Below are 22,509 nucleotides of genomic sequence, written 5' to 3'. Positions count from 1 at the left end.
TTTCTAAAAAACCCTAATCAAGAACAACACGGAAAGACCTCGTTTCCCAGAAAAACATAAGCACAACACAGAGTTTTTTTTCTAAAAAGCCCTAAAGAACACAACAAACACAACAGCAAGAACAACACCGTATTATTTCTAAAAAATCAAAAGACAAAAATAGAGGAAGGAAGTTGCGAAGGAGTTCATATACCTGATTTCGTGGGAAGCGTCACCGTCGAACCAAGCCCCGGGTCGATTACCTTTCTTCTCATCTCCTTCTTCTCGTGTTACTTCCATAACTAGGTCTTCATGCATGCGAAGCCCTCGCCCTTGTCTGTTTCGAATTGTGGTTGGTGTTTGTTTTGATTAGAATTTAGGGTTACGTTTAGGACTCAAGATCTGGACGAATGGTTTGTTTTTTTTAAATCTAAGCCTGGATTTAAACTCAGAAGACTCGATTTATGTGGGGTAGGGTTTTGGGTGGTTGAACCACCGCGAGATGGAGGCGGCGCCGTCGCAGACGGCCGCCCGCCGCTCTCTTCTCCGACGAAGAGGTCAGAGAGAGAGACGCTCTGTACAGAGCGTTTTTAGGGTTAGCAAGTGTAGAGAGAGAATGGAAATGAAAAGTATAAACTCGTTTTCCTATTTTTGTTTAAAGCTGACCAAGTTGGGTTTTCTTTGGGCCTTGTGATTCTGGCCCATCCGTTAATCCCCAACAACTGCACCCCACCTTGCATTTTTTTATTATAATTTTATTTAATTATTATCATTCTAATAATCAATCTACTACTTATTTCATTTTAATTAGTGGGATTAGTGGATCAGGTCATTTAGTTATAAACTAATTTAATGAATGGGGTAATTTTATTTTATTAATTAACAAAAATCAAATTTAAACAGACCTAGGAAATTGAGTTAAATGTTTGTATTGCATATCATAAACCATGCCTTCCATTATCACATATTTTCTTTGACTTAATTAAGTTGATTTATCAATTGAGATTTTGCCTAATTAATTAATTACTATTAGCTAATTTTAATTAACATGATTATTTGGCTTAAATAAACAATTTTTGATAATTAGTTTTAATTAAATTGATTAATCAATTGAGATTTTGCCTAATTAATTAATTACTATTAGCTAATTTTAATTAACATGATTATTTGGCTTAAATAAATAAGTTTTTTGATAATTAGTTTTAATTAAGTTGATTAATCAATTGAGATTTTGCCTAATTAATTAATTGTTATTAGCTAATTTTAATTAACATGATTATTTGGCTTAAATAAATAGTTTTTGATAATTAGTTTTAATTAAGTTGATTAATCAATTGAGATTTTGCTTAATCAATTGATTACTATTAACTAATTTTAATTAACATGATTATTCGGCTTAATTAAATAATTTTTGATAATTAGTTTTAATTAATTTAATTAATCCATTCAATCAAACTGTAATTAATTAATTTGGTTAATTAAATATTGATTGATTTATTTCGATCCAATTCATCATTGACTCAAAAATATCCAAACCAATTTTAAAAAAACAAAAGTCAAACAATTCTCGATTCAAAGTCGAGCCCATTTTCAAAACACCTTTGTAAGTCGATCGCTTGTAAGAGCATCGCCATCAACCTCACATGGCTTACTCTTGGGCTTTCTTACAATGAGACCTACTCGGTTTTAATTAATCGATTAAATGGATTATTCACTAAATAAGTTCAATTCATTCACAAGAGTGCAAATTTTAAAACCTCGATCCGACATCGAAAGTTAAATTAAAATAGTTAATCACATCTAAACAACACTTCATTTGAAAATGAAAAGGGGGATGGTTTTGAGTTTTCAACTCCTCTCCTCGATTATTTGAATACGAGTTTTCTTACTCAGTTAGTCAAATGATCGTCATTTCTAATTCAGTTAAGTACAAACAAATCAAATCCTTTTATAACAAGAAACCAAAAGGGAGATAACTTTGAGTCTTCAATTTTTCTCCTCGACTATTTGAATACAAGTTCTCTTACTGGGTTAGTCAAATAATTTTCGTTCCTATACCAACTTCCAAACTCCGATTAAATTGAAATATTTTCACGATAAGCTAAATGAAAAGGGAGTTGACTTTGAGTTTTCAATTTCACTCCTCAATTGTTTGAATACGAGTTCTCTTACTCGGTCAGTCGAACAATTGTCATTTTTTACCAACTCATACATAATTCAAATCATTCTCAATCAAAACGATACGAAAAAGAGATGGTCTTGAGTTTTCAATTCCTCCTCTCAAATACTTGGATATGAGTTGTCTTACTCAGCCATTCAAGTACTTGTCGTTCATTCTAAAATACATCGACCATGTACAACCTTATTTTCATATATATTCAGATGAAAAAGAAAGCGGTCTAGAGTCTTCCATTCCTTTTTTTGATTATTATGATACGAGTTTTCTTACTCGACTGTCCGAGTAATCGTCATCCATTTAAAATACCTTGACTATTATCAAACTTATTTTATAATTAAGGATGAAAAAGAAAATGGTATAGAGTCTTCTATTCCCTTTTCCCGGCTATTGGGATACGAGTTGTCTTACTCGACTATCCGAGTAATCGTCATTCAACCAAGATCGAAACCAATCAAAACATCCAACATATTAATCTAACTTGTCACCCTCGTGTGATCAAAACTCTTTTCAGAAAAAACACTATTTAATCCTTCCTAATGCGCACAACAAACTAACGTTTAAGCCTCCGCCGAGAGTAGACAAGCCAACGTTTAGCCTTTAGAACGCGATTTAAACAGTTGTTCATTAAAAAACACCAACCAATCGTAGTTCCCCGAACTACGAATGCTCTGATTTCCTTATTATACCATAAGGATACGTAGGCAGGAGATTGTTGTATCTTCGCGAGTACACTAATAAAAAACCTCCCCTTTTCCCTTTCTGAGGTTCTCATCCATTTCTATTTTCAATATTTTATAACCCAAAGATAACAAACAAACATAAATTAACACTCGAAACGCACATTAGAACTAAAAGGTTCCCATTGAGTACAACAGACGTAAGGGGTGCTAATACCTTCCCCTTACATAATCCACTCCTGAACCCGAATATGGTTGCGACGACCATTATTCCATTTCCTAAAGGTTTTATCGATATTTCCCTATCCCTTTATTGGAATAAATAAAGTTCGGTGGCGACTCTGTTCGAACGTAAATTTTTCCGGGACCATCGCGAGGAATCGTATTTTTCGAGATGCGACAACTAGGATTAGGGAGAGGCATAAAACTTCATTGGGTTTGGGGTTCTTAGAAGGCTAATTGTTCTAAATCGAAGTAGTGAATTTCCTTTCTTGGGTAGAGTTCCCCTAGACGTAGGTGTGATTTCACCAAACTAGGTTACCAATATCTTGTATTATTTTATTGCTTTATGCATTACTATTTTATTATTGTCATTCTGGTTTAAAAAGTTGGGTCAATTGTCCCAACATCGTGTCCAACATTTGTCCCCTCAAGAATAGAATTTCAATAATCTTATCACTCAGTGTGATTTTTAGATAGCTCTTGTATCAAGTGATTCGTTGTGATGAATTGTTTATAACTTTTCGCCATTTCCACTTGAGAGGAAGATATATGAAGGCTTCTTGTGATTTTGAGGTAAAGCGCTTGGTATACAGTTAAATCAGAAAACTTCGAGGAAATTATCTAACAAGTTGTTTTGTTATGCTCCATGAATTTTTTATTTTATCACTTACATATTTTTTGTCTTCGAGTTGTTTGAGCCTTTTAGCCATAATACATAACAAATATTTTTACCTAGGCTAAAAGGGTGCAATTGTGAAGTTTGGAATGCTAAAAGCAACAAAACCAATCCCATTTTTATGCCAAAGCCCAAAAGGAGTGCAAGACATTAAATTCTTCCTGAGTAATCGATTAGACATAAGGCATAACCGATTAGACAATATTTGAATTTCCAATTTCAAAATTTCACTCCATTTAATTTATTAGATCTAGGGTATAATTGATTATGTCAATGAACAAAATGTGTTGCCTGTAATCAAATCATTATAGAATTTCCAATTTAATTGTGTGTGTGTGTGGGGGGGTGGGGGGGGGGGGTTACGTGCATGCGTGGATGTGTGGGTGTGTTTATGTGTGCATGTGTGGTTGGGCGTGTGTTCGTGCATGCTTGCGCACGCGCGCGTGTGTGTTTGGCAGGGAGACTCAGAGGCTCTATCAGGTATATTACACGTTTATGGGGGAAGGCTGCCTCACGACGGCAAGTAGTCTTATGTGATGGTTTTGGGGGTTATTTAAGGGACCAACTCACATGAGGTGAGAGGCCTCGTTGGCGACCGACGCTGTTGAGTTGCATGAAAGAGATTAGATTTACGGTGTAAAGGATACTAGGAGCGAAGTGCTCTCTGAGTAGTAGTTGGTAGTAGTAAATGTTATGACTTGAGATTTTTTCTATCCCCTTAAGGGATAATGTGTTTATAGGGATTCCTAGGGTTTTTTTATTCTTTAATCCCTGACATGATTGACAACAATGGGAAGGATATGTGTTTATAGGGATTCCTAGGATTCCTAGGGTTTGTAAAAAAATTGGAACATGTTAAATTAAACCTTGATAGTGATGAACCAGACCAGGAGTATACTAGGATAGGAAATGACACACTAAACCAAATCAGAATAAACATCAAAGATAGAGTGTTGCTAGCCTACAAATCCATCAAATAAAAGGAAGCTCTTCTGGTGGGTCATCTCCACCTCAACAATGAGAGGCATCTATGATGGAAGAATTTGGTTATGAAATTTCATAATATCCTCGATCTGAAGCTCTCCTCAACAAAATATTGAAGAGATAGAAGAAGGATGACAAGAGGATGAATATTATGGCCCAAATACACAGAGAAATTGGATCTCACAGGCTTCTCCGACCATACATAACATTTGTCTGAATATGCACAAAAAAAAAACACGACAAAACATAAACTACAGAGTATGCCTAACCCCCTTGTAAGAACAAAAATTGTTCTACAACAGATTCCTTGATTTTGATGATAACAAAGGATGAAACCAAAAATGGCACTCTAACGAAAAGTTTCTAAGTGTGCAGGGTTCTAAAGAAAGAAGAAATGAATCTGATGATGTCATCAGATGCAAACAAGATCAGATACAAATTCTCAAGTATCAGAAGCATCTGAACATGAAGTAAAGTCTAGAAGCTCTGACTCTGGAGAAACGTTATCTGTATATTCTGAAATTTATCAGCGCCATCTGAACTCTCAAGAGATCAACATCAGAAGCAAGATTCCAAGATTCTCCAGAAACACAAATACTCTGATTATGGATTTGCTAATCATGAAGAAGTAACGTTCAAGTCAAGTAAAGATTTTCAAATAGATTTCCTAAACAGAGAAAGAGACGTTAATCTCCACCTCCAAGAGAGAAGATACTACTTGTGGTAAGTAGTCACTTCAAAGATGAAAAGTTAAACTGCAGAAGCTATTTAAGTGATGGAGTAAACTCAGTTTAATATCCACCAGTTCAACCACTACTTCAACTCATATATAAATAGAGCTGCAATCAACATTCAGCAACAAGAAATCAACTAGCCAAAACTATACTGAATTATTTCACGCTCAAGAAAATCATCTTTGCTCTCAAAGAATTTCACTAAGCTTTTGCTTATTAAGTGAATAATCTGTTCTTAAGTTTGTAATACTTGCTTTCTTAGAAGCACTCTAGATTACATATCTTGTATCTTTTATTTGTTTGATTTCCTCAAGTGACTCTGTGTAGTCTGTAGACTTGAGAAGACTAAGAGATTTTCTTCTCTCTTAGGTGTTGTTTGTAATCTTTCAAGATTAGTGGATTAAGTCCTTGTTGAAGGCGAAATCACCTTGGCCGGGTGGACTGGAGTAGCTTTGTGTTATAAGCGAACCAGTATAAAATCATTGTGTGATTTTCATTTTGAAAAGCGCTTATTTTTCAAACAATTCAAACCCCCCTTTCTTGTTTTTCTCACCTTCAATTGGTATCAGAGCTCCGGCTCTGTTATTGATTTTCTAATCAAACACTTAACCGTGTAGAGAGATCCAGTACGAGAAAAACAATGGCCCACTCAAATGAAAGAGATTCTTACAATGCCAAGCCTCCTGTTTTTGATGGAGAAAAATTTGATTACTGGAAGGACAGAATCGAAAGTTTCTTTCTGGGTTATGATGCTGACCTCTGGGACATTGTCACAGATGGATACAAACCTCCAGTCTTAAATGGAGCTGAAGTTCCCAGAAGCAAAATGTCAGAAGATCAGAAACGTGTTTTCAAAAATCACCACAAGGCCAGAACAATACTTCTAAATGCTATATCATACAATGAATATGAAAAGATCACCAACAGAGAGACTGCCAAAGATATACTTGACTCTCTGAAGATGACCCATGAAGGAAACTCCCAAGTCAAGGAGACGAAGGCTCTGGCACTTATCCAGAAATATGAAGCCTTCAAAATGGAAGACGACGAAGCTATAGAGGCTATGTTTTCTAGATTTCAAACTCTTATTGCAGGTCTTAAAGTGTTAGACAAAGGATACACGACTGCAGATCATGTTAAGAAGATAGTCAGAAGTCTGCCAAAGAAATGGAGACCTATGGTTACTGCTCTGAAGCTGTCAAAGGATCTGAACAATATCAGCCTTGAAGAACTTGTTAGTTCTCTCAGAAGCCATGAGATAGAACTAGAGGAGGATGAGCCTCAGAAAAGGAACAAGTCAGTAGCGCTGAAGTCCAGATCTGAAAGACGGAAACTTGACAGAACCAAAGCTCTCCAGGCAGAAGCTGAAGATACTGACGATTCTGAACCAGAAGACTCTGATGACGAAGAAGAGTTGTCCCTACTAACCAGAAGAGTCAAGCAACTCTGGAAAAAGAGGAACAACAACTTCAGAAGACCTAGACCCAGAGGGGATCGATCAGAGTCAACTTCAAAAGGTAAAGCTAACAAAGATATTACCTGTTATGAATGTAAAGAAACAGGTCATTACAGAAATGAATGCCCCAAGTTGAAGAAGGACAACCCTAGGAAAGAAAGCTTCAAGAAAAACACCTTCAGAACAAAGAAAGGACTGATGGCTACCTGGGATGACAGTGAATCTGGATCATCAGAATCTGACTCTGATGAACAAGCCAACGTAGCACTTATGGCTACCACATCCAGCAGCTCAGACGAAGAATCTGAAGAGGTATTTTCTGAACTTTCTAGATCTGACTTAGAATCATGTTTGTCAGAAACTCTTACTTCTTATCAGAAATTAAAACAAAAGTTTAAAAACGTTAAAGGCTGTCTTAAAACAAAATTTGAAGAATGTAGTGAACTTGAAACAACAATTCTAGCATATGAAGATACAATCAAATCTTTAACGTTAGAAAGAGATGGAGCTAAAACAAAAAGCTTAGAATTAGAAGAAGCGTTGTCTCAAGCACCACAAACTTCAAATGAAATTATTTATAAATATGAAGAAGCCTTTCAAAAATTTCTGAAGAATGGAATAGATAGGAGTATTATGGCATCCATGATTTATGGAGTAAGTCAGAATAATAAAAGGGGAATTGGGTATGATCCTAAGGAAGATGAAACCTCTACCAGTAACCAAATTAAATCGCCTTTTTCATATCACTACACACACACACAAGAACACAAATTTAAAAATGCTAGAAGACCCAAAGTTGTAAGAAACTCTGGGAAAACTAATCTGAAAGGACCCAAGAGATTCTGGGTACCGAAAGATAAGATTATCTATGTTGCAGATATCCTATGCAGCAAAGTTCAGACACCAGTCATGGTACCTGGACTCTGGATGCTCGCGACATATGACGGGAAGAAAGTCTATGTTCCAAAGCCTGGAACTTAAAGACGCTGGATTTGTAGGCTTCGGAGGAGATCAGAAAGGAAGGATCAGAGGCTCCGGAACTATTGGTAATGGTACTCTTCCCTCTATATCTGATGTTCTTTATGTAGAAGGATTAATGCATAACTTGTTATCCATAAGTCAATTAAGTGATAACGGTTATGATGTAATCTTTAATCAAAAAACATGTAAAGCCATTAATCAGAACGATGGCTCTGTCCTTTTCACAGGCAAGAGGAAAAACAACATTTATAAAATAAATCTTTCTGATTTAAAAGATCAAAATGTTAAATGTTTAATGTCAGTTCACAAAGAGCAATGGGTATGGCATAGACGCTTAGGCCACATTAGCATGAGAAAACTTTCTCAGCTAACTAAACTTGAGTTAGTCAGAGGCTTACCTAAACTGAAGTTTTCTTCAGATGCTCTGTGTGAAGCTTGTCAGAAAGGAAAGTTTTCAAAAATATCTTTTAAAAAGAAAAATGTTGTTTCTACCTCTAAGCCTCTGGAACTTCTTCACATTGACTTATTTGGTCCTGTGAAAACAGCATCAGTCAATGGAAAGAAGTATGGACTAGTAATTGTTGATGATTACAGTCGCTGGACATGGGTAAAATTCCTAAAGCACAAGAGTGAGTCTCACTCTGTATTCACAAGTTTCTGTTCCAAAGTGCAAAAAGAATTTGACTCTAAAATTGTTAGAGTCAGAAGTGATCATGGTGGAGAATTTGAAAACAAAGATTTTGAAGAATTATTTGATTCTAATGGAATCTCCCATGATTTCTCCTGCCCTAGAACTCCACAACAAAATGGAGTTGTAGAGAGGAAGAATAGGACACTCCAAGAGATGGCCAGAACCATGATCAATGAAACAAATGTAGCAAAGCACTTTTGGGCAGAAGTTGTAAATACAGCGTGTTATATTCAGAATAGAATCTCTATAAGACCTATTCTAGAAAAGACTCCCTATGAACTGTGTAAAGGAAGAAAGCCCAACATCTCATATTTTCATCCTTTTGGATGCTCTTGTTTTATATTAAATACTAAAGAACATCTGAACAAGTTTGATTCCAAAGCACAGAAAGGTATTATGTTAGGATACTCAGAACGCTCTAAAGGCTACAGAGTATACAACACAGAAACCAAAATTGTGGAGGAATCAATTCATGTTAGATTTGATGATAAGCTTGACCCTGAAAAGTCAAAGCTAGTTGAAAAGTTTGCAGATTTAGAGATCACTCTGGTAGAATCTGAGAAAACTCCAGAAGCAACTGTCACTCCAGACTCTGAAGAAATTAAATCTCCAGAAATTCCAAGGAAAGTTAAAAGTCGTATTAACGTATCTGAAGATTTGATTTTGGGAAACAAAGATGAACCTGTTAGAACCAGATCTACCTTCAGAACTTCTGAAGATATTCCTCTGGGACTAGTGTCTCTGATTGAGCCTACGTCCTGTGATGAAGCTCTTCAAGATAACGATTGGGTGGCAGCTATGCAAGAAGAGTTAGATCAATTCTCCAAGAATGATGTCTGGGATCTCGTTCCTAAACCCAGAGGCACTCATGTCATTGAAACCAGATGGGTTTTCAGAAACAAGCTGAACGAAAAAGGAGAAGTTGTCAGAAACAAAGCTCGACTGGTTGCTCAAGGTTATAGTCAACAAGAAGGTATTGATTATAATGAAACCTTTGCTCCAGTCGCGAGGTTAGAATCTATTCGTCTTCTTGTATCTTTTGCTATTAATCATTCTATCAAATTATACCAAATGGATGTCAAGAGTGCATTTCTTAATGGTTATATTTCAGAAGAAGTGTATGTCAATCAACCTCCAGGCTTTGAAAACTCAAATTTTCCAGAACATGTTTTTAAACTTAAAAAATCCTTATATGGACTTAAACAAGCTCCCAGAGCTTGGTATGAACGCTTAAGCAATTTTCTTCTGGAACAAAATTTTATCAGAGGGAAAGTTGATTCTACACTCTTCTGTAAAAACCTTAATAATGATCTCATGATATGCCAAATTTATGTTGATGATATTATTTTTGGTTCTGCTAATATCTCTGTTTGCCAAGAATTTTCTAAGTTAATGCAGGCAGAATTTGAAATGAGTCTAATGCAAGAACTAAAGTTCTTTCTGGGAATTCAAATTAATCAAACTCCAGAAGTCACGTACGTCCATCAAAGTAAATACATTAAAGACGTTCTGAAGAAGTTTGACATGACTGAATGCAACTCTGCAAAGACTCCCATGCACCCAACTTGCATTCTGGAGAAGGAAGAGGTAAGCAACAAGGTTTGTCAGAAGCTCTATCGAGGTATGATAGGCTCTCTTCTCTATCTGACTGCTACTCGTCCTGATATTCTCTTTAGTGTCTGTCTTTGTGCCAGATTCCAATCAGATCCTAGAGAATCTCATTTAACAGCTGTTAAGAGAATTCTTAAGTATCTGAAAGGAACTCCTAACCTGGGCCTGATGTATGAGAAAACATCAGAGTATAGACTCTCGGGTTATTGTGATGCAGATTATGCAGGAGATAGAATAGAACGAAAAAGTACTTCTGGAAATTGCCAGCTTCTGGGAAACAATCTAATCTCCTGGGCTAGCAAAAGACAGTCAACTATCGCTCTATCAACTGCAGAAGCAGAATACATCTCAGCATCACTGTGCACAACTCAGATGCTCTGGATGAAACATCAGCTAGAAGATCTTCAGATATTTGAGAGTAACATTCCTATCTTTTGTGATAATACTGCTGCTATTTGTTTAAGTAAGAATCCCATTCTACATTCCAGAGCCAAACACATAGAAATAAAACATCATTTTATCAGAGACTATGTTCAGAAAGGGATAGTAACATTGAAGTTCATTGATACAGAACATCAATGGGCAGATATCTTTACTAAGCCTCTAGCTGAAGATAGATTTCTTTTTATATTAGAAAATCTGAACATTAAAAATTGCCCTGAGTAAAATTTGGCTCTGAACATGTAAAATGAGACTCTGATAAAAACAAATACACTTCTGCCTCTGACTCTGATACTTCTACAAGTTAAGAAGATATCTGAGTTAGAAATCTTCAGAAACCAACCCTTTGGTATTCCTGAAGATCAGATACATCAACACGTGGAACTTCAAACGTCTAACCCTAGAACTTCTAGACAGCTGTCAAAAGAAATCAAAGGTCAGAACGTTTGAAATCTCCTAGAGCAGTGTGCGTACTGTTGGGATTAGACATTCATTTATTAGCTGTAATCATTTTTCCCCCCAAACGTGCTATTTTGATTTTTGTGCTAACGCTGGAATGTGTGTCGTTTTGCATGTGTTTGAACTTAGGTATATAAACACTTTTCTCACACTTCACACACTTATCACTTTCACTCACTCTAAAACCCTAAACCCTTCTCTCAGCATTCTCTGCAAGCTCTTCAATCTTCATCTTTTTCTTCTTCATGGATGCTCAACAACAAGAAGTTTTTAACTTCTCTCAACAGATGGAATCCAGTTCTAATCCCCAAACCTCAAACACTCAAACTCCTACTGTTACCGGCGTCACCATAACCCCTGTTTACAAAGAACCTCACGTTCTTGACCGTGAACGCCACATAAACCTTTCAACTCCCTTTGAAGGTTTGGATGTATTGTGTGAATCATTGGTTGATTTCGACAACCTAAGAAGAAATGGCGTTGATCTAACTGGAGAACTGCATCAACAAGGGTGGGAGAACTATTTCCAAAGATTGTATGGTCCAATCTACCCTCTTTTGGTCAAAGAGTTCTGGAGACATGCAGATGCAGATGACAACTTCATCGTCTCATTTGTTCTGGGAGTGAAGATAGTTATCACAAAAGGATTCATTGCCTCTCTGTTGAACATGGAAAGTTGTGGAGGAAAAAGGATTTACAACATTCCTCCTAGGTCAAAACGTATCACAGATGTGATAAACCCAACAATCTTCAAACCCAATGTTGAAGGAAACCCCTCTAAGAACAAGGAGCTACACCAGAACCTCAGAGTGTGGCTGAAGATTATTCTGGGAACTATCCACCATCGTCCAGCCTCCAACTCTTCTGATTACATTAATGCAGACCAGAAATGCATTCTATACTGCATCTAGAAAGGTGTAAAGATCAACCTCCCTGCTCTCCTATTCAGATATCTGAGAGATTCAGTCAGAGAAACCAGGAATAACATGAAGCCCAGATCCTACATTCCTCTGGGAAGATTGCTATCTGACATCTTCATTGAGCATGGACTGGTAGACGATCTGGAAAAGACCAGATGTATGGATGATCTGGCAATTGATGTAGGGAAGCCTCTGAATGCCAGAAACCTCAAGAGTATGGGGATAATCAAGAAAATACAAGTCAAGCCAACTCTGGATACAACCTGGAATAGCTTGAAAGATCAGAGGAAGATGCCCCATGGCCTGGCCAGATTCTTCAAGAACGAGCCAAGAGATGCTGTTGCCATCTATCTTCAGCGTCTACTGGATGATGGTGTGGATATATCTGATTTCAGCCTCGACGACTGTCTGGACTCTGAAGAAGACTTAGTCAGATACAAGAGAGGTATTTCTGAGAAGAAGATAGCACCACCAGCAAAGAAGGCCAGACTTGAAGGAGCTTCCGGAAGCGGATCTTCAGCTCCTCTGCAAATCTCAACTGGTAAGTCTGTTCCTCCTGTCTCCTCTAATCTTCAGATGGCTTCCTCTAACCCTCTCTCTTCACAACCCATTTATACCTCCTCTGACATTACACCCTCAATCACCAGAACCTCCCAACCTACACCAGTTCTAAACATAGCCAGAACTTTCATTCCTCCCTCTAAACCTGCACAAACTCACCAAAGCACCTCTTCTTCTTCATCCTCTGAACCTGAATCACCTCCCTATGTTTCCCTCTCATCTGACCATGCATTTTCTGACCCTGAATCCCCAACTATAGCCACACTTTACGCTCATAGACTTGCTTCACAACAAACACAAACCACAGAACCTGAAATAACTTCACCACTACAACAAACAACCACCATACCCTCTGAAACTCAACCCTCTGAAATTCAACCATCTGATCCCCACACTTCTGATATCAACCCACCAATCCTTCCCGCTGTCCCAGAACCAGAATCCGAACCTTTAGATTTAAACCCACTTTATGCTTCATCCCCCAGTCTTCAACCAGAAGCAGAATCTGAACCCCAACCTGAGTCAGAATCTGAACCTCAAACCTTGAATCTCAGCCCTCCACCTCATACCTCTGAACCAGAACCTGAACCTAAGCTTTCTAAACCTACCCTTAAGGAAGCCATCTTTATGATTGCAGAGGCTTCAGCTCAAAAGGTTGATTCTCTGGTCACTAACTCTGAAATCAGTGATGATCCTGAATCTGTAAGGACACACTGGAACAGAGTCATTGGCTGGATGACATCTGAGTCCTTTAGGCTGAAGAGCATATCTGAACAAGTCAGAAATGACTACATCAGAAATGCTGAGGCAAGACTCCAGGAGAGACTTGCCAGAGAGGCTGAAGCCAGAAGGCTTGAGGAAGAGAGGTTGGCCAGAGAAGCAGAAGAAGCAAAAAGGCTAGAGGAAGAAAGAATTGCTCAGGAAGCAGAAATCCTAAGGCAACAAGAAGCTGAAGCTAAGGCTCTGGCAGATGCAGAAGCTCAAGCTGCTGCAGAAGTTGAAGCCCAGCAGGCTCTGACTCAGGGGGAGTCTTCAACTGCTGTTCCCATGATCCTTCAGACTCTGAAGGACCTTAAGGAAGATCAGAACATCCTCCGAGACAGAATGGACAAGCAAGATACGGTCAATGAGAACATCCAGAAGATGCTTGCCATGATCTTGCAGAAATTGCCTCAGAACCCTTAGGCACTTAGGATTTTATGTTTTGCTTGCCTTTTGTTGTTTTTGCTTCTGTCTTCTTTTTGGATCTGATGTTTTGTTCTTGATCTTTTTGAATCTGATGTTTTGTGTTTCTATTTTAATGAAATGTTTTTCTCTTTAATTCAATTTTTTACTATGTCTTTTTGATTCTGACAAAAAGGGGGAGAAATCATTAAATAGCGCTGATGAAAATTGTCTAAAACCTTAAGCACTCTGCAACAATTGTAGAAATGGCTCTGATAAAAATAACTCTGATTAAATAGCTCTAACATTAAATTTAAGAAATTGCAGAAAGTTTTCAGAAATCTCATTACTTGGAAAGCTCTGGTAAGACCTTCTGAACTCCCTAGCACTAACTCAGGGGGAGCTTTTGTCTATCTGATCTTATTTTATTCATGTTTCATCTGCTATTTTAAGTTGTTTTGTCATCATCAAAAAGGGGGAGATTGTAAGAACAAAAATTGTTCTACAACAGATTCCTTGATTTTGATGATAACAAAGGATGAAACCAAAAATGGCACCCTAACGAAAAGTTTCTAAGTGTGCAGGGTTCTAAAGAAAGAAGAAATGAATCTGATGATGTCATCAGATGCAAACAAGATCAGATACAAATTCTCAAGTATCAGAAGCATCTGAACATGAAGTAAAGTCTAGAAGCTCTGACTCTGGAGAAACGTTATCTGTATATTCTGAAATTTATCAGCGCCATCTGAACTCTCAAGAGATCAACATCAGAAGCAAGATTCCAAGATTCTCCAGAAACACAAATACTCTGATTATGGATTTGCTAATCATGAAGAAGTAACGTTCAAGTCAAGTAAAGATTTTCAAATAGATTTCCTAAACAGAGAAAGAGACGTTAATCTCCACCTCCAAGAGAGAAGATACTACTTGTGGTAAGTAGTCACTTCAAAGATGAAAAGTTAAACTGCAAAAGCTATTTAAGTGATGGAGTAAACTCAGTTTAATATCCACCAGTTCAACCACTACTTCAACTCATATATAAATAGAGCTGCAATCAACATTCAGCAACAAGAAATCAACTAGCCAAAACTATACTGAATTATTTCACGCTCAAGAAAATCATCTTTGCTCTCAAAGAATTTCACTAAGCTTTTGCTTATTAAGTGAATAATCTGTTCTTAAGTTTGTAATACTTGCTTTCTTAGAAGCACTCTAGATTACATATCTTGTATCTTTTATTTGTTTGATTTCCTCAAGTGACTCTGTGTAGTCTGTAGACTTGAGAAGACTAAGAGATTTTCTTCTCTCTTAGGTGTTGTTTGTAATCTTTCAAGATTAGTGGATTAAGTCCTTGTTGAAGGCGAAATCACCTTGGCCGGGTGGACTGGAGTAGCTTTGTGTTATAAGCGAACCAGTATAAAATCATTGTGTGATTTTCATTTTGAAAAGCGCTTATTTTTCAAACAATTCAAACCCCCCTTTCTTGTTTTTCTCACCTTCACCCCTGACTTCTCTGCTTGTACTGTAAGGCATTCCGTGCCACGACAATAATGTCTTCTACGAAGGCCAACTGAAGATTATCTTCCTAAAAAAGTCATGCATATATGCTCGATCTCGCCATATCCATAATATGCCAACATATGTTGGGTATGGCCATCCATAGCCTTCAGTACCTCATTATTAGATAGCCTAAGTGATCTTTCAGGAACGTCTAATGTCATGATAGGATGTGACGCCCTATAAAACCATGTTATGCAGTCGTCTGCATAAGCCCAATGTAAAGGTGCTTGCATCATACGATAGTCCTCTAGTACCAAATGACTCTTGAAATCCTCAATTATGGCATCAAGATCTCTGTGGCGGATGGTGGGAGGTGCAAGCTCGGAAGCCAATCATCCGGAGTATAACGAAATGGCGTCCATTTGATTGTGTCGCGGTGACCTCCGTATAGGTAGAAGGCAATGGCAACTACTACATGACAGTCAAGATACATCAGGAATGGCTCGATCGCCTAATTTCTTCTTAGCATGGCAAAGGTGAAAGCACATGGTCAATCCCCAATGTAGGCACAAGTTCCCACCCAAAAATGCGAGGAAAGTGAGAGATGATTCATCCCTGAAAATGACGCGAATAAACTATTAGTAAGAAGTGTGCCACAAGAGTTATGAAAATATTAGTAACATAAATTACCATAAACATCGTGCAACTTTCTGTCATCTGCTTTGTCTTCCAAAGATAACTTTCGCCCAACGTCGAATACGGGTAGCCCAAACAGGCGGCCTCCCAGTTGTACTCATGAACTCCCGTCAAGTTGATGAAGTATTTAAGGTAGACCACATCGACGTAGGTTGAACTTTTGTCCACAAACATGGACTTGTCAACCAAAAACAAGAGGTTTCACCTCAATACACACAGTCGGGGGTACTCAATCTGCACATCATGACCTTTGGCATCCACAAACATCTTTAAGTGGTCTTTATAAAGTTCTTCCAATAATTTAAATCTAACATGAGCACCTATGGCGTCAGCTACCTCATTTGCGGCCTCAGTGGGTCAACTCTCAAATGGGCGACCATCATCTCGTTAGTTTCATATCGAATGAGCCTTATGTGGTTCGGTAATTTTTTCCTAATGGGAAAATGCATTAAGCATGAGGAATATACTATTATCTAATGCATCTTAAACAACCCATGTTACCTAAAACATCATTCAAATCTTTAAAAAAATGAGAAATTTATCAAATTTGAGTTATGGATGAGAAGCTTGAATGCAATTAGTGACTTTGCAACAAATGAAATAGAATGTAATCTTGAAAAAACTTGCTCAAATGGAGTTTGTTTAGCTTTGCAGCAAAAGAACTCAAATGAGGGTTTTTCAGTGTTTGCAGAAAATGAAGTCGGAAGAGTGAAGGGTTATATGAAACAAACGCGTCTAGAGATGCATCTGCATAAAACTAATTTTATTTTGAATCAAGGATTTTTATAGAGCTACATCTCCAGACTCACTCTATTATTGATACAGAAATTCATCTTCAATTTAAATGTTGACAAAATAAGGGTATTTCACCAATTTGCACTAAGGATTATGTGAAAATGATGCGTTCAGAAATATATCTCCAGAATCTATAGACAATTGTGACTTTTCACGATGGAGGAGCACTCTCCATGAGGTGGGAAAAGTATTTCCCAAAAGGAAAAAGGAAATGTAGTGACTACCCAAATGCCTTAGTTTCACATGAATAGCACCCAGACCTTACGAATCTCATCTATCACTTTAGGCCTTAACCCCAATTTGAACTATTTTTCTGGAAAGAAGGTAGCCAAAAAACTGGTATTTTGGGGGATAACTAAAAAATTTGAACCATTTTTTCTGGAAAGAAGGTAGCCAAAAACTGGTATTTTTGGTAGAAAGTAGAATCCAATGTGCAAAGTAGCAGGCACAGGTAGTCCATATGGTAGCTCTTTAGGTTTGTTTAGCGAAAATACACATAATAAGTCATTGGTGACACATCTTTCCCATTTCTTTTTCCTTTTCTAAATTACATCCGTTTCAATGGGTGATGAAGACATGATATACAGCAAACTGTTGTAATTCACTCGAGAGAAACCACAAGTGAGCTCGGGGCAGGAGTGTCCTACATCAGCATCTTTAGGGAAGCGGCTCAGCTATGTTGCACATGATTCACTTGTATGCTCCTTTCATATTGCAAATAATGTTTTGTAAAATCCTGCTTGTAAAATCAGCAGCTGGACCTTTATTTTTCTTGCAACTTTCATCTGAATAGAGCCACCAACCTGACACCAATCCGTGTTTTATGCTCCTCGAAATGCTCCAGTGCTTCTTATAGAGAATACCTAAAGCCTTCCAACTAGAGTGGATGACTGTCAGCAAATACTAGTTCCAGATTATCTCAGTATCAATGAATATGAACATTTAAAAGTTAGAACCTTTGCAGACTAGCCTAAGATTGTGCACTGAATTATCTTCTGAGTTGGAAATATGAAATTTCATCTGCAAGATACATCATAAGGGCGTGAACATGGACAGACAATCAATTTATTGACTCGGTCATTCTCGTATTCATTCACTAGAAACCAGTTAATGCTCCTGTTAACGTTTATGTTATTGTCGGGTCAATAAGCTTATAAATTACTTATCAATATGAGGTTGGATTCTAAATGGAATTTCACTGTTTCTTCTACCAGTAATCCTGACAGGAACAAGAACCATCCTTGAAATGATGAAATCGTGTGACATCTCTTACTATAATTTCTCTTCCCACTAGCCTAGAGATATACTTTATGGCAGAATGGCAGTCATTACAAACTCTAAGGTTTTTCATGATCCTCAGTGTAGTATACCCTGGACTATTTATCAGTGCAAATGCAATAGCCAGTTTTTCACTATGATGTCTGAGAATCTGTTCCTTCACTTCTGGCTCTAGGTCATGTAATACAGAATCAGTGTCCGGAGTAAAGCCCATCTTCTTTATCTCCTTCCATATTTTTGACATCATTCTGTATATTGCATCTCTTTGTGGGTGAAGCGCATCTTCAACCCCAAAAATATGTACTTTGTTTTGGATTTGAACCCAACTGAACCCTTGTTCTTTCTTCACTTCCCTGGCCTTCATTAACTTCCTAATCTTAGCAGCATCCTCCCATTTACCACAAGCTGAAAGAGTATTAGCAAGCGCCGAGTAAGCACCACTATTGTTGGGATCAATAAGAAGCAATTTTTCAGCTGCCACTTTAGCCAAATCCACATTTTTGTGAACCCTGCAAGAAGATAAAAGTGAACCCCATGCTATAACATCTGGTTCAATAGGCATACTTTTTATAAAATTGTATGCATCTTCCATCAATCCAGCACGTCCAAACAGGTCAATCATGCATGCGTAGTGGCTAGGGGTAGGTTCAATGTGATGAACATTTTTCATCAAATTAAAGTATCGCTTACCCTGCTCTACCAATCCCACATGCGTACAGGCAGATAATACACCAACATAAGTAATATGATCAGGCTTTAAGTTAGATTTCAGCATCTCTTCAAACAGCTCTATGGCCTCGTTTCCCACACCATGTTGAGCTAGAGCTATAATCATGGAAGTCCAAGTCAATGTATCCCTTTCAGTGCATATTTGATTGAATACTTTCCTTGCATCTTTGATACATCCAGATCTCGAGTACATGGTAATTAAAGCATTACCCACAGAAACCGATGACACTTCTTCCAATCTTATTGCAGTTGCGTGAAGCTGCTTACCATGATCCAAAGAAGCCAAGCTTGAAAAGACACTCAATACAGCTGCTAGGGTATAACTGTTTGGCCTTGTGCCATCTGTAATCATTAATCTGAATAGCTCCAAAGCATCGTTAAGTAAACCATTTTGTGCATAACCTACAATCATGGCAGTCCATGCAATTACATCGCGACATTTCAATGAATCAAATATCTCTCGTGCCGGATTTACATCCCCAATTTTGACATAACCATTCAAAAGTGATGTGAATGCTATAACATTAAGACTTGAAGTGCCTCTTAATTCTACAATTGTTCGAGCAATTTCAACTGCACCAGATTTGGCATACATTGAGATAAGGGCATTCCCCAATGCTCCAGAGATATCAATATCAGCTCTTACAATAAATGCATGGATTTGCTTCCCAAGTTTCAAGCTTTCAAGATTAGCACAAGCCGACAAAACACTGCCCAAGGTGAACTTATCTGGCTTTAAAGATGAACTCCTAAACATATTAGAAAATGTTTCCAAAGCTTTGCTGTCACACCCCTGATGACAGTAACCTGCAATGATGGAATTCCACGAGACAATATCCCGATCAGTCATTTGATCAAAGAGTGCAAGAGCAGAGTCAAGTCGACCAAAATGCATATGCATTGAAATCATAATATTCCAAGTTGACTTATCTCTTAGCCTCATACGATCAAAAACAACGTTTGCCATTAACGAATCACCAGACTTTGCATACATGTTAAGCAATGAATTTGCAACAGGAACCACACCCGTTAACCCGAGTTTTACAATGAAGGAATGAACCTTCTTACCAATATCCAAGGTTCCAGTTGCAACACAGGAGGCAAGAACATTAGTAAAAGTGAACTGGTTTGGCGAAACTCCAGAGGATATCATTTTTAGAAACGTGTAAATAGAGGTATAAAAAAGACCCGTTTGGTTATATCCCACTATCATGGAATTCCACGAGACGGAATCTGGTTGAGGAATTTCATCAAACAAACGGCGTGCAGTTTCTATGTTGCCCCCCTTGACATAGGAAGCGAGAAGGGTGTTCCAAGAGAATGTGGTTCTAAGGGGCATTTCAGCGAACAGACGGTGAGCATCTGTGAAAGAGGAGGTTTTGGAATAGAAATTGAGGAGGTTGTTCATCAAGAAAGCGCTGAGGTGAAGGCCGTGTTTGATTATTCGAGCGTGAATGAATTTTCCGGTGGAGGAGTCTCTGGATTTGATAGCTGATTGGAGAAGGTAGACGTATGCGTCGGATTGGGAGTGGGGTTTTGGGATCTCCATTAACAGTGACAAGTGTAATGTTCCTTAGTATTGTAAATTTGAAAAAAGAAAAAAGAGACATTTACGTTGTTGCTGCTGTTGATGTATTAGTTTTTAAATATGGTTCCTATCAACGAATGAGCGTGTCATATTGTCATTCAGGATAGAGGACATGGATCCCCGATGCCATTGATCCCAAGTATTTGGATTTGTGAAGAGAAAAAAATTGTTAATACTCATATTTAACATTAAAAAATTGTTTATCGGTCACTTTAACATTACAACATTAATTAATTTGAGATTGTTTAAGCGCCACTTTGAAAATGCAACATTAATTGGCAAGGATTATTTGACATTAAAAAATATAGCAACGGATATAAAATGTTAATGGACAGATGTGTAATTTTACTATAAATATTTTTAAATTGATTCATCTGTGTAATAGCAAATTATTTTTACTCAATTTTTTCTAATCTAAAAGTTTCATATTATTATAAAAACTTCGTTCTAATATAATCTAATATTGTTTGCCTCTATAAAGTTATAAATTGAAAAGTTTTGTGGATGTCAGATTTGTATGATTTCGTATTAATGCAAGAATAGACCTAATAAAAAAATGTTGTTTTGCATATGTTTCTATTGGAGGGGTGTTGATACATGTGATTTGTTCATATGGGATGAAGATCTTTGAGCAAAATCTAAAAAGTGAAGATGGAAACATTATGAACTCAGAGCGGTAAGTTATGGCATTTATGGGCTATATGAAGACCTTGTATGAAGAATTAAGAAAGAAGAAAAAAATTTGAAGATCAAATTGAAAAAACAGAGAAATTTCATGAAAATTTGAAGATGGTGTGGTTTTACAATGTTTTTTATGATTAATGTGTATTTGATTTTGAAATATAATTGTTTAATGTGTTTTGTTTTCTTTGAGTTTGCAATGTCAAGGAAGAGTTTGCAATATATTGAACGGTTAAAATATGTGATGTATTTTGGGTTTGTTTTCTTAAAATATATAATGTATTTTGGGTTTGTTTTGTTAATGAAAGGCGTTGAAATAGTTTATGCATTTTAATTAAAATAGTTAACTTAATATTAAAGTTAAATTAAAATTAATTAATTAATTATATATATATATATATATATATATATATATATATATATATATATATATATGTTAAGTTTGAATTATTTATAATCAACCACCATTGGAATAAATATAAGTTAGATCAATTAAAGATTCTTTAAATCCTCTGTGGCACTTTGGTCCCACAAAAAGTAACTTAATTGACCCAATTTAGTTTCTTATATTTTACCCTATTAAAGATGCTCTAATGTGCTTAAGTGAGGAGAGTGTGTAATTTTGTTTTAATTTTAATTTTTTTTAGAGTTATGTGACTCTTATTATTTATTTAATGTAAAAATTATTATCATAATGGACAACGATCATTGCCTATAGGAGATAATAATTTGTCGGTTCGCTTGTAAGGTATATGTGTTGTTTTGTGGAAGAGCGTAAGACATCTAGGTCCAAGATACATCCAACAGCTTTCAACATCTTACGCTTGAAGAATAACAGATTGTTATAACCGCCTCAAGTGCGACATTTTTCATGTACACAATTCAAATTCAAACTTCACTCCCTCATCTTACTCGGATACTGACTTGGATGTTGGAGTGTTAATCTTATAGGTTAGATCATAATCATCGTTGTATCAGAAGCTCAAGTTTACCGTTGCACCTTGCAACCTCCGATGTCTAATAAACTTTGGGTTCATAACGGAATTGTGGCGCCGCCTATGAGAATCGACTTCTAATTTCCTCATTTTCCATGATTGAATGCTCCTATTTTGATTCACTGATTTGAAGCTTTCTCAACCTAGCTGAAGGTGCGAAAAACACAAGAATTTGGGGTTTGAATTGAGTTTGAAAAACAAAAGCTTTTTACCAACTCAAAAAAACTCCACACAATTAAAAGAACAAAGAGACAAAGACACGAGGATTTTTATCCTGGTTCGCTTGAAATCAAAGTTACTCCAATCCACCCGCCAAGGTGATTTCGTCTTATACACAAGGAATTAGTCCACTATAACCAAACAGATTACAGAAAATTACAAAGAACAACTTTCTTTTTCTTCTCAAGGATCTGACTACAACTTAGTCTCCTTAAGGAAATCACAAAAAACAACTTTATTTGTCTTTTTAAGGATTTGATTATAACCTAGTATCCTTAAGGAAATACAAACAA

The 22,509-nt window shown here is 36.9% G+C and overlaps 1 protein-coding gene across 1 annotated transcript; it reads right to left on the bottom strand.

The window, feature by feature from the left end:
• Nucleotides 1-16,793: 16,793 nt before the first annotated feature.
• LOC127096928 (pentatricopeptide repeat-containing protein At2g22070) lies at nucleotides 16,794-20,455 on the bottom strand. The gene has a single exon (XM_051035459.1). The coding sequence runs from the start codon at nucleotides 20,280-20,282 to the stop codon at nucleotides 17,934-17,936; it is 2,349 nt and encodes a 782-aa protein (XP_050891416.1). The 5' UTR covers nucleotides 20,283-20,455; the 3' UTR covers nucleotides 16,794-17,933.
• Nucleotides 20,456-22,509: the final 2,054 nt, after the last annotated feature.

This window comes from Lathyrus oleraceus, chromosome 6 (genome assembly GCF_024323335.1).
Source record: "Lathyrus oleraceus cultivar Zhongwan6 chromosome 6, CAAS_Psat_ZW6_1.0, whole genome shotgun sequence".
Lineage (NCBI taxonomy): Eukaryota > Viridiplantae > Streptophyta > Magnoliopsida > Fabales > Fabaceae > Lathyrus > Lathyrus oleraceus.
The sequence above is the reverse complement of the archived record's forward strand: the minus strand, read 5'-3'. Positions and strand labels throughout refer to the sequence as shown.

Coding starts and splice junctions, on each gene's coding strand:
- LOC127096928 (XM_051035459.1), bottom strand. CDS start 20,282: ATGGAGATCCCAAAACCCCACTCCCAATCCGACGCATACGTCTACCTT.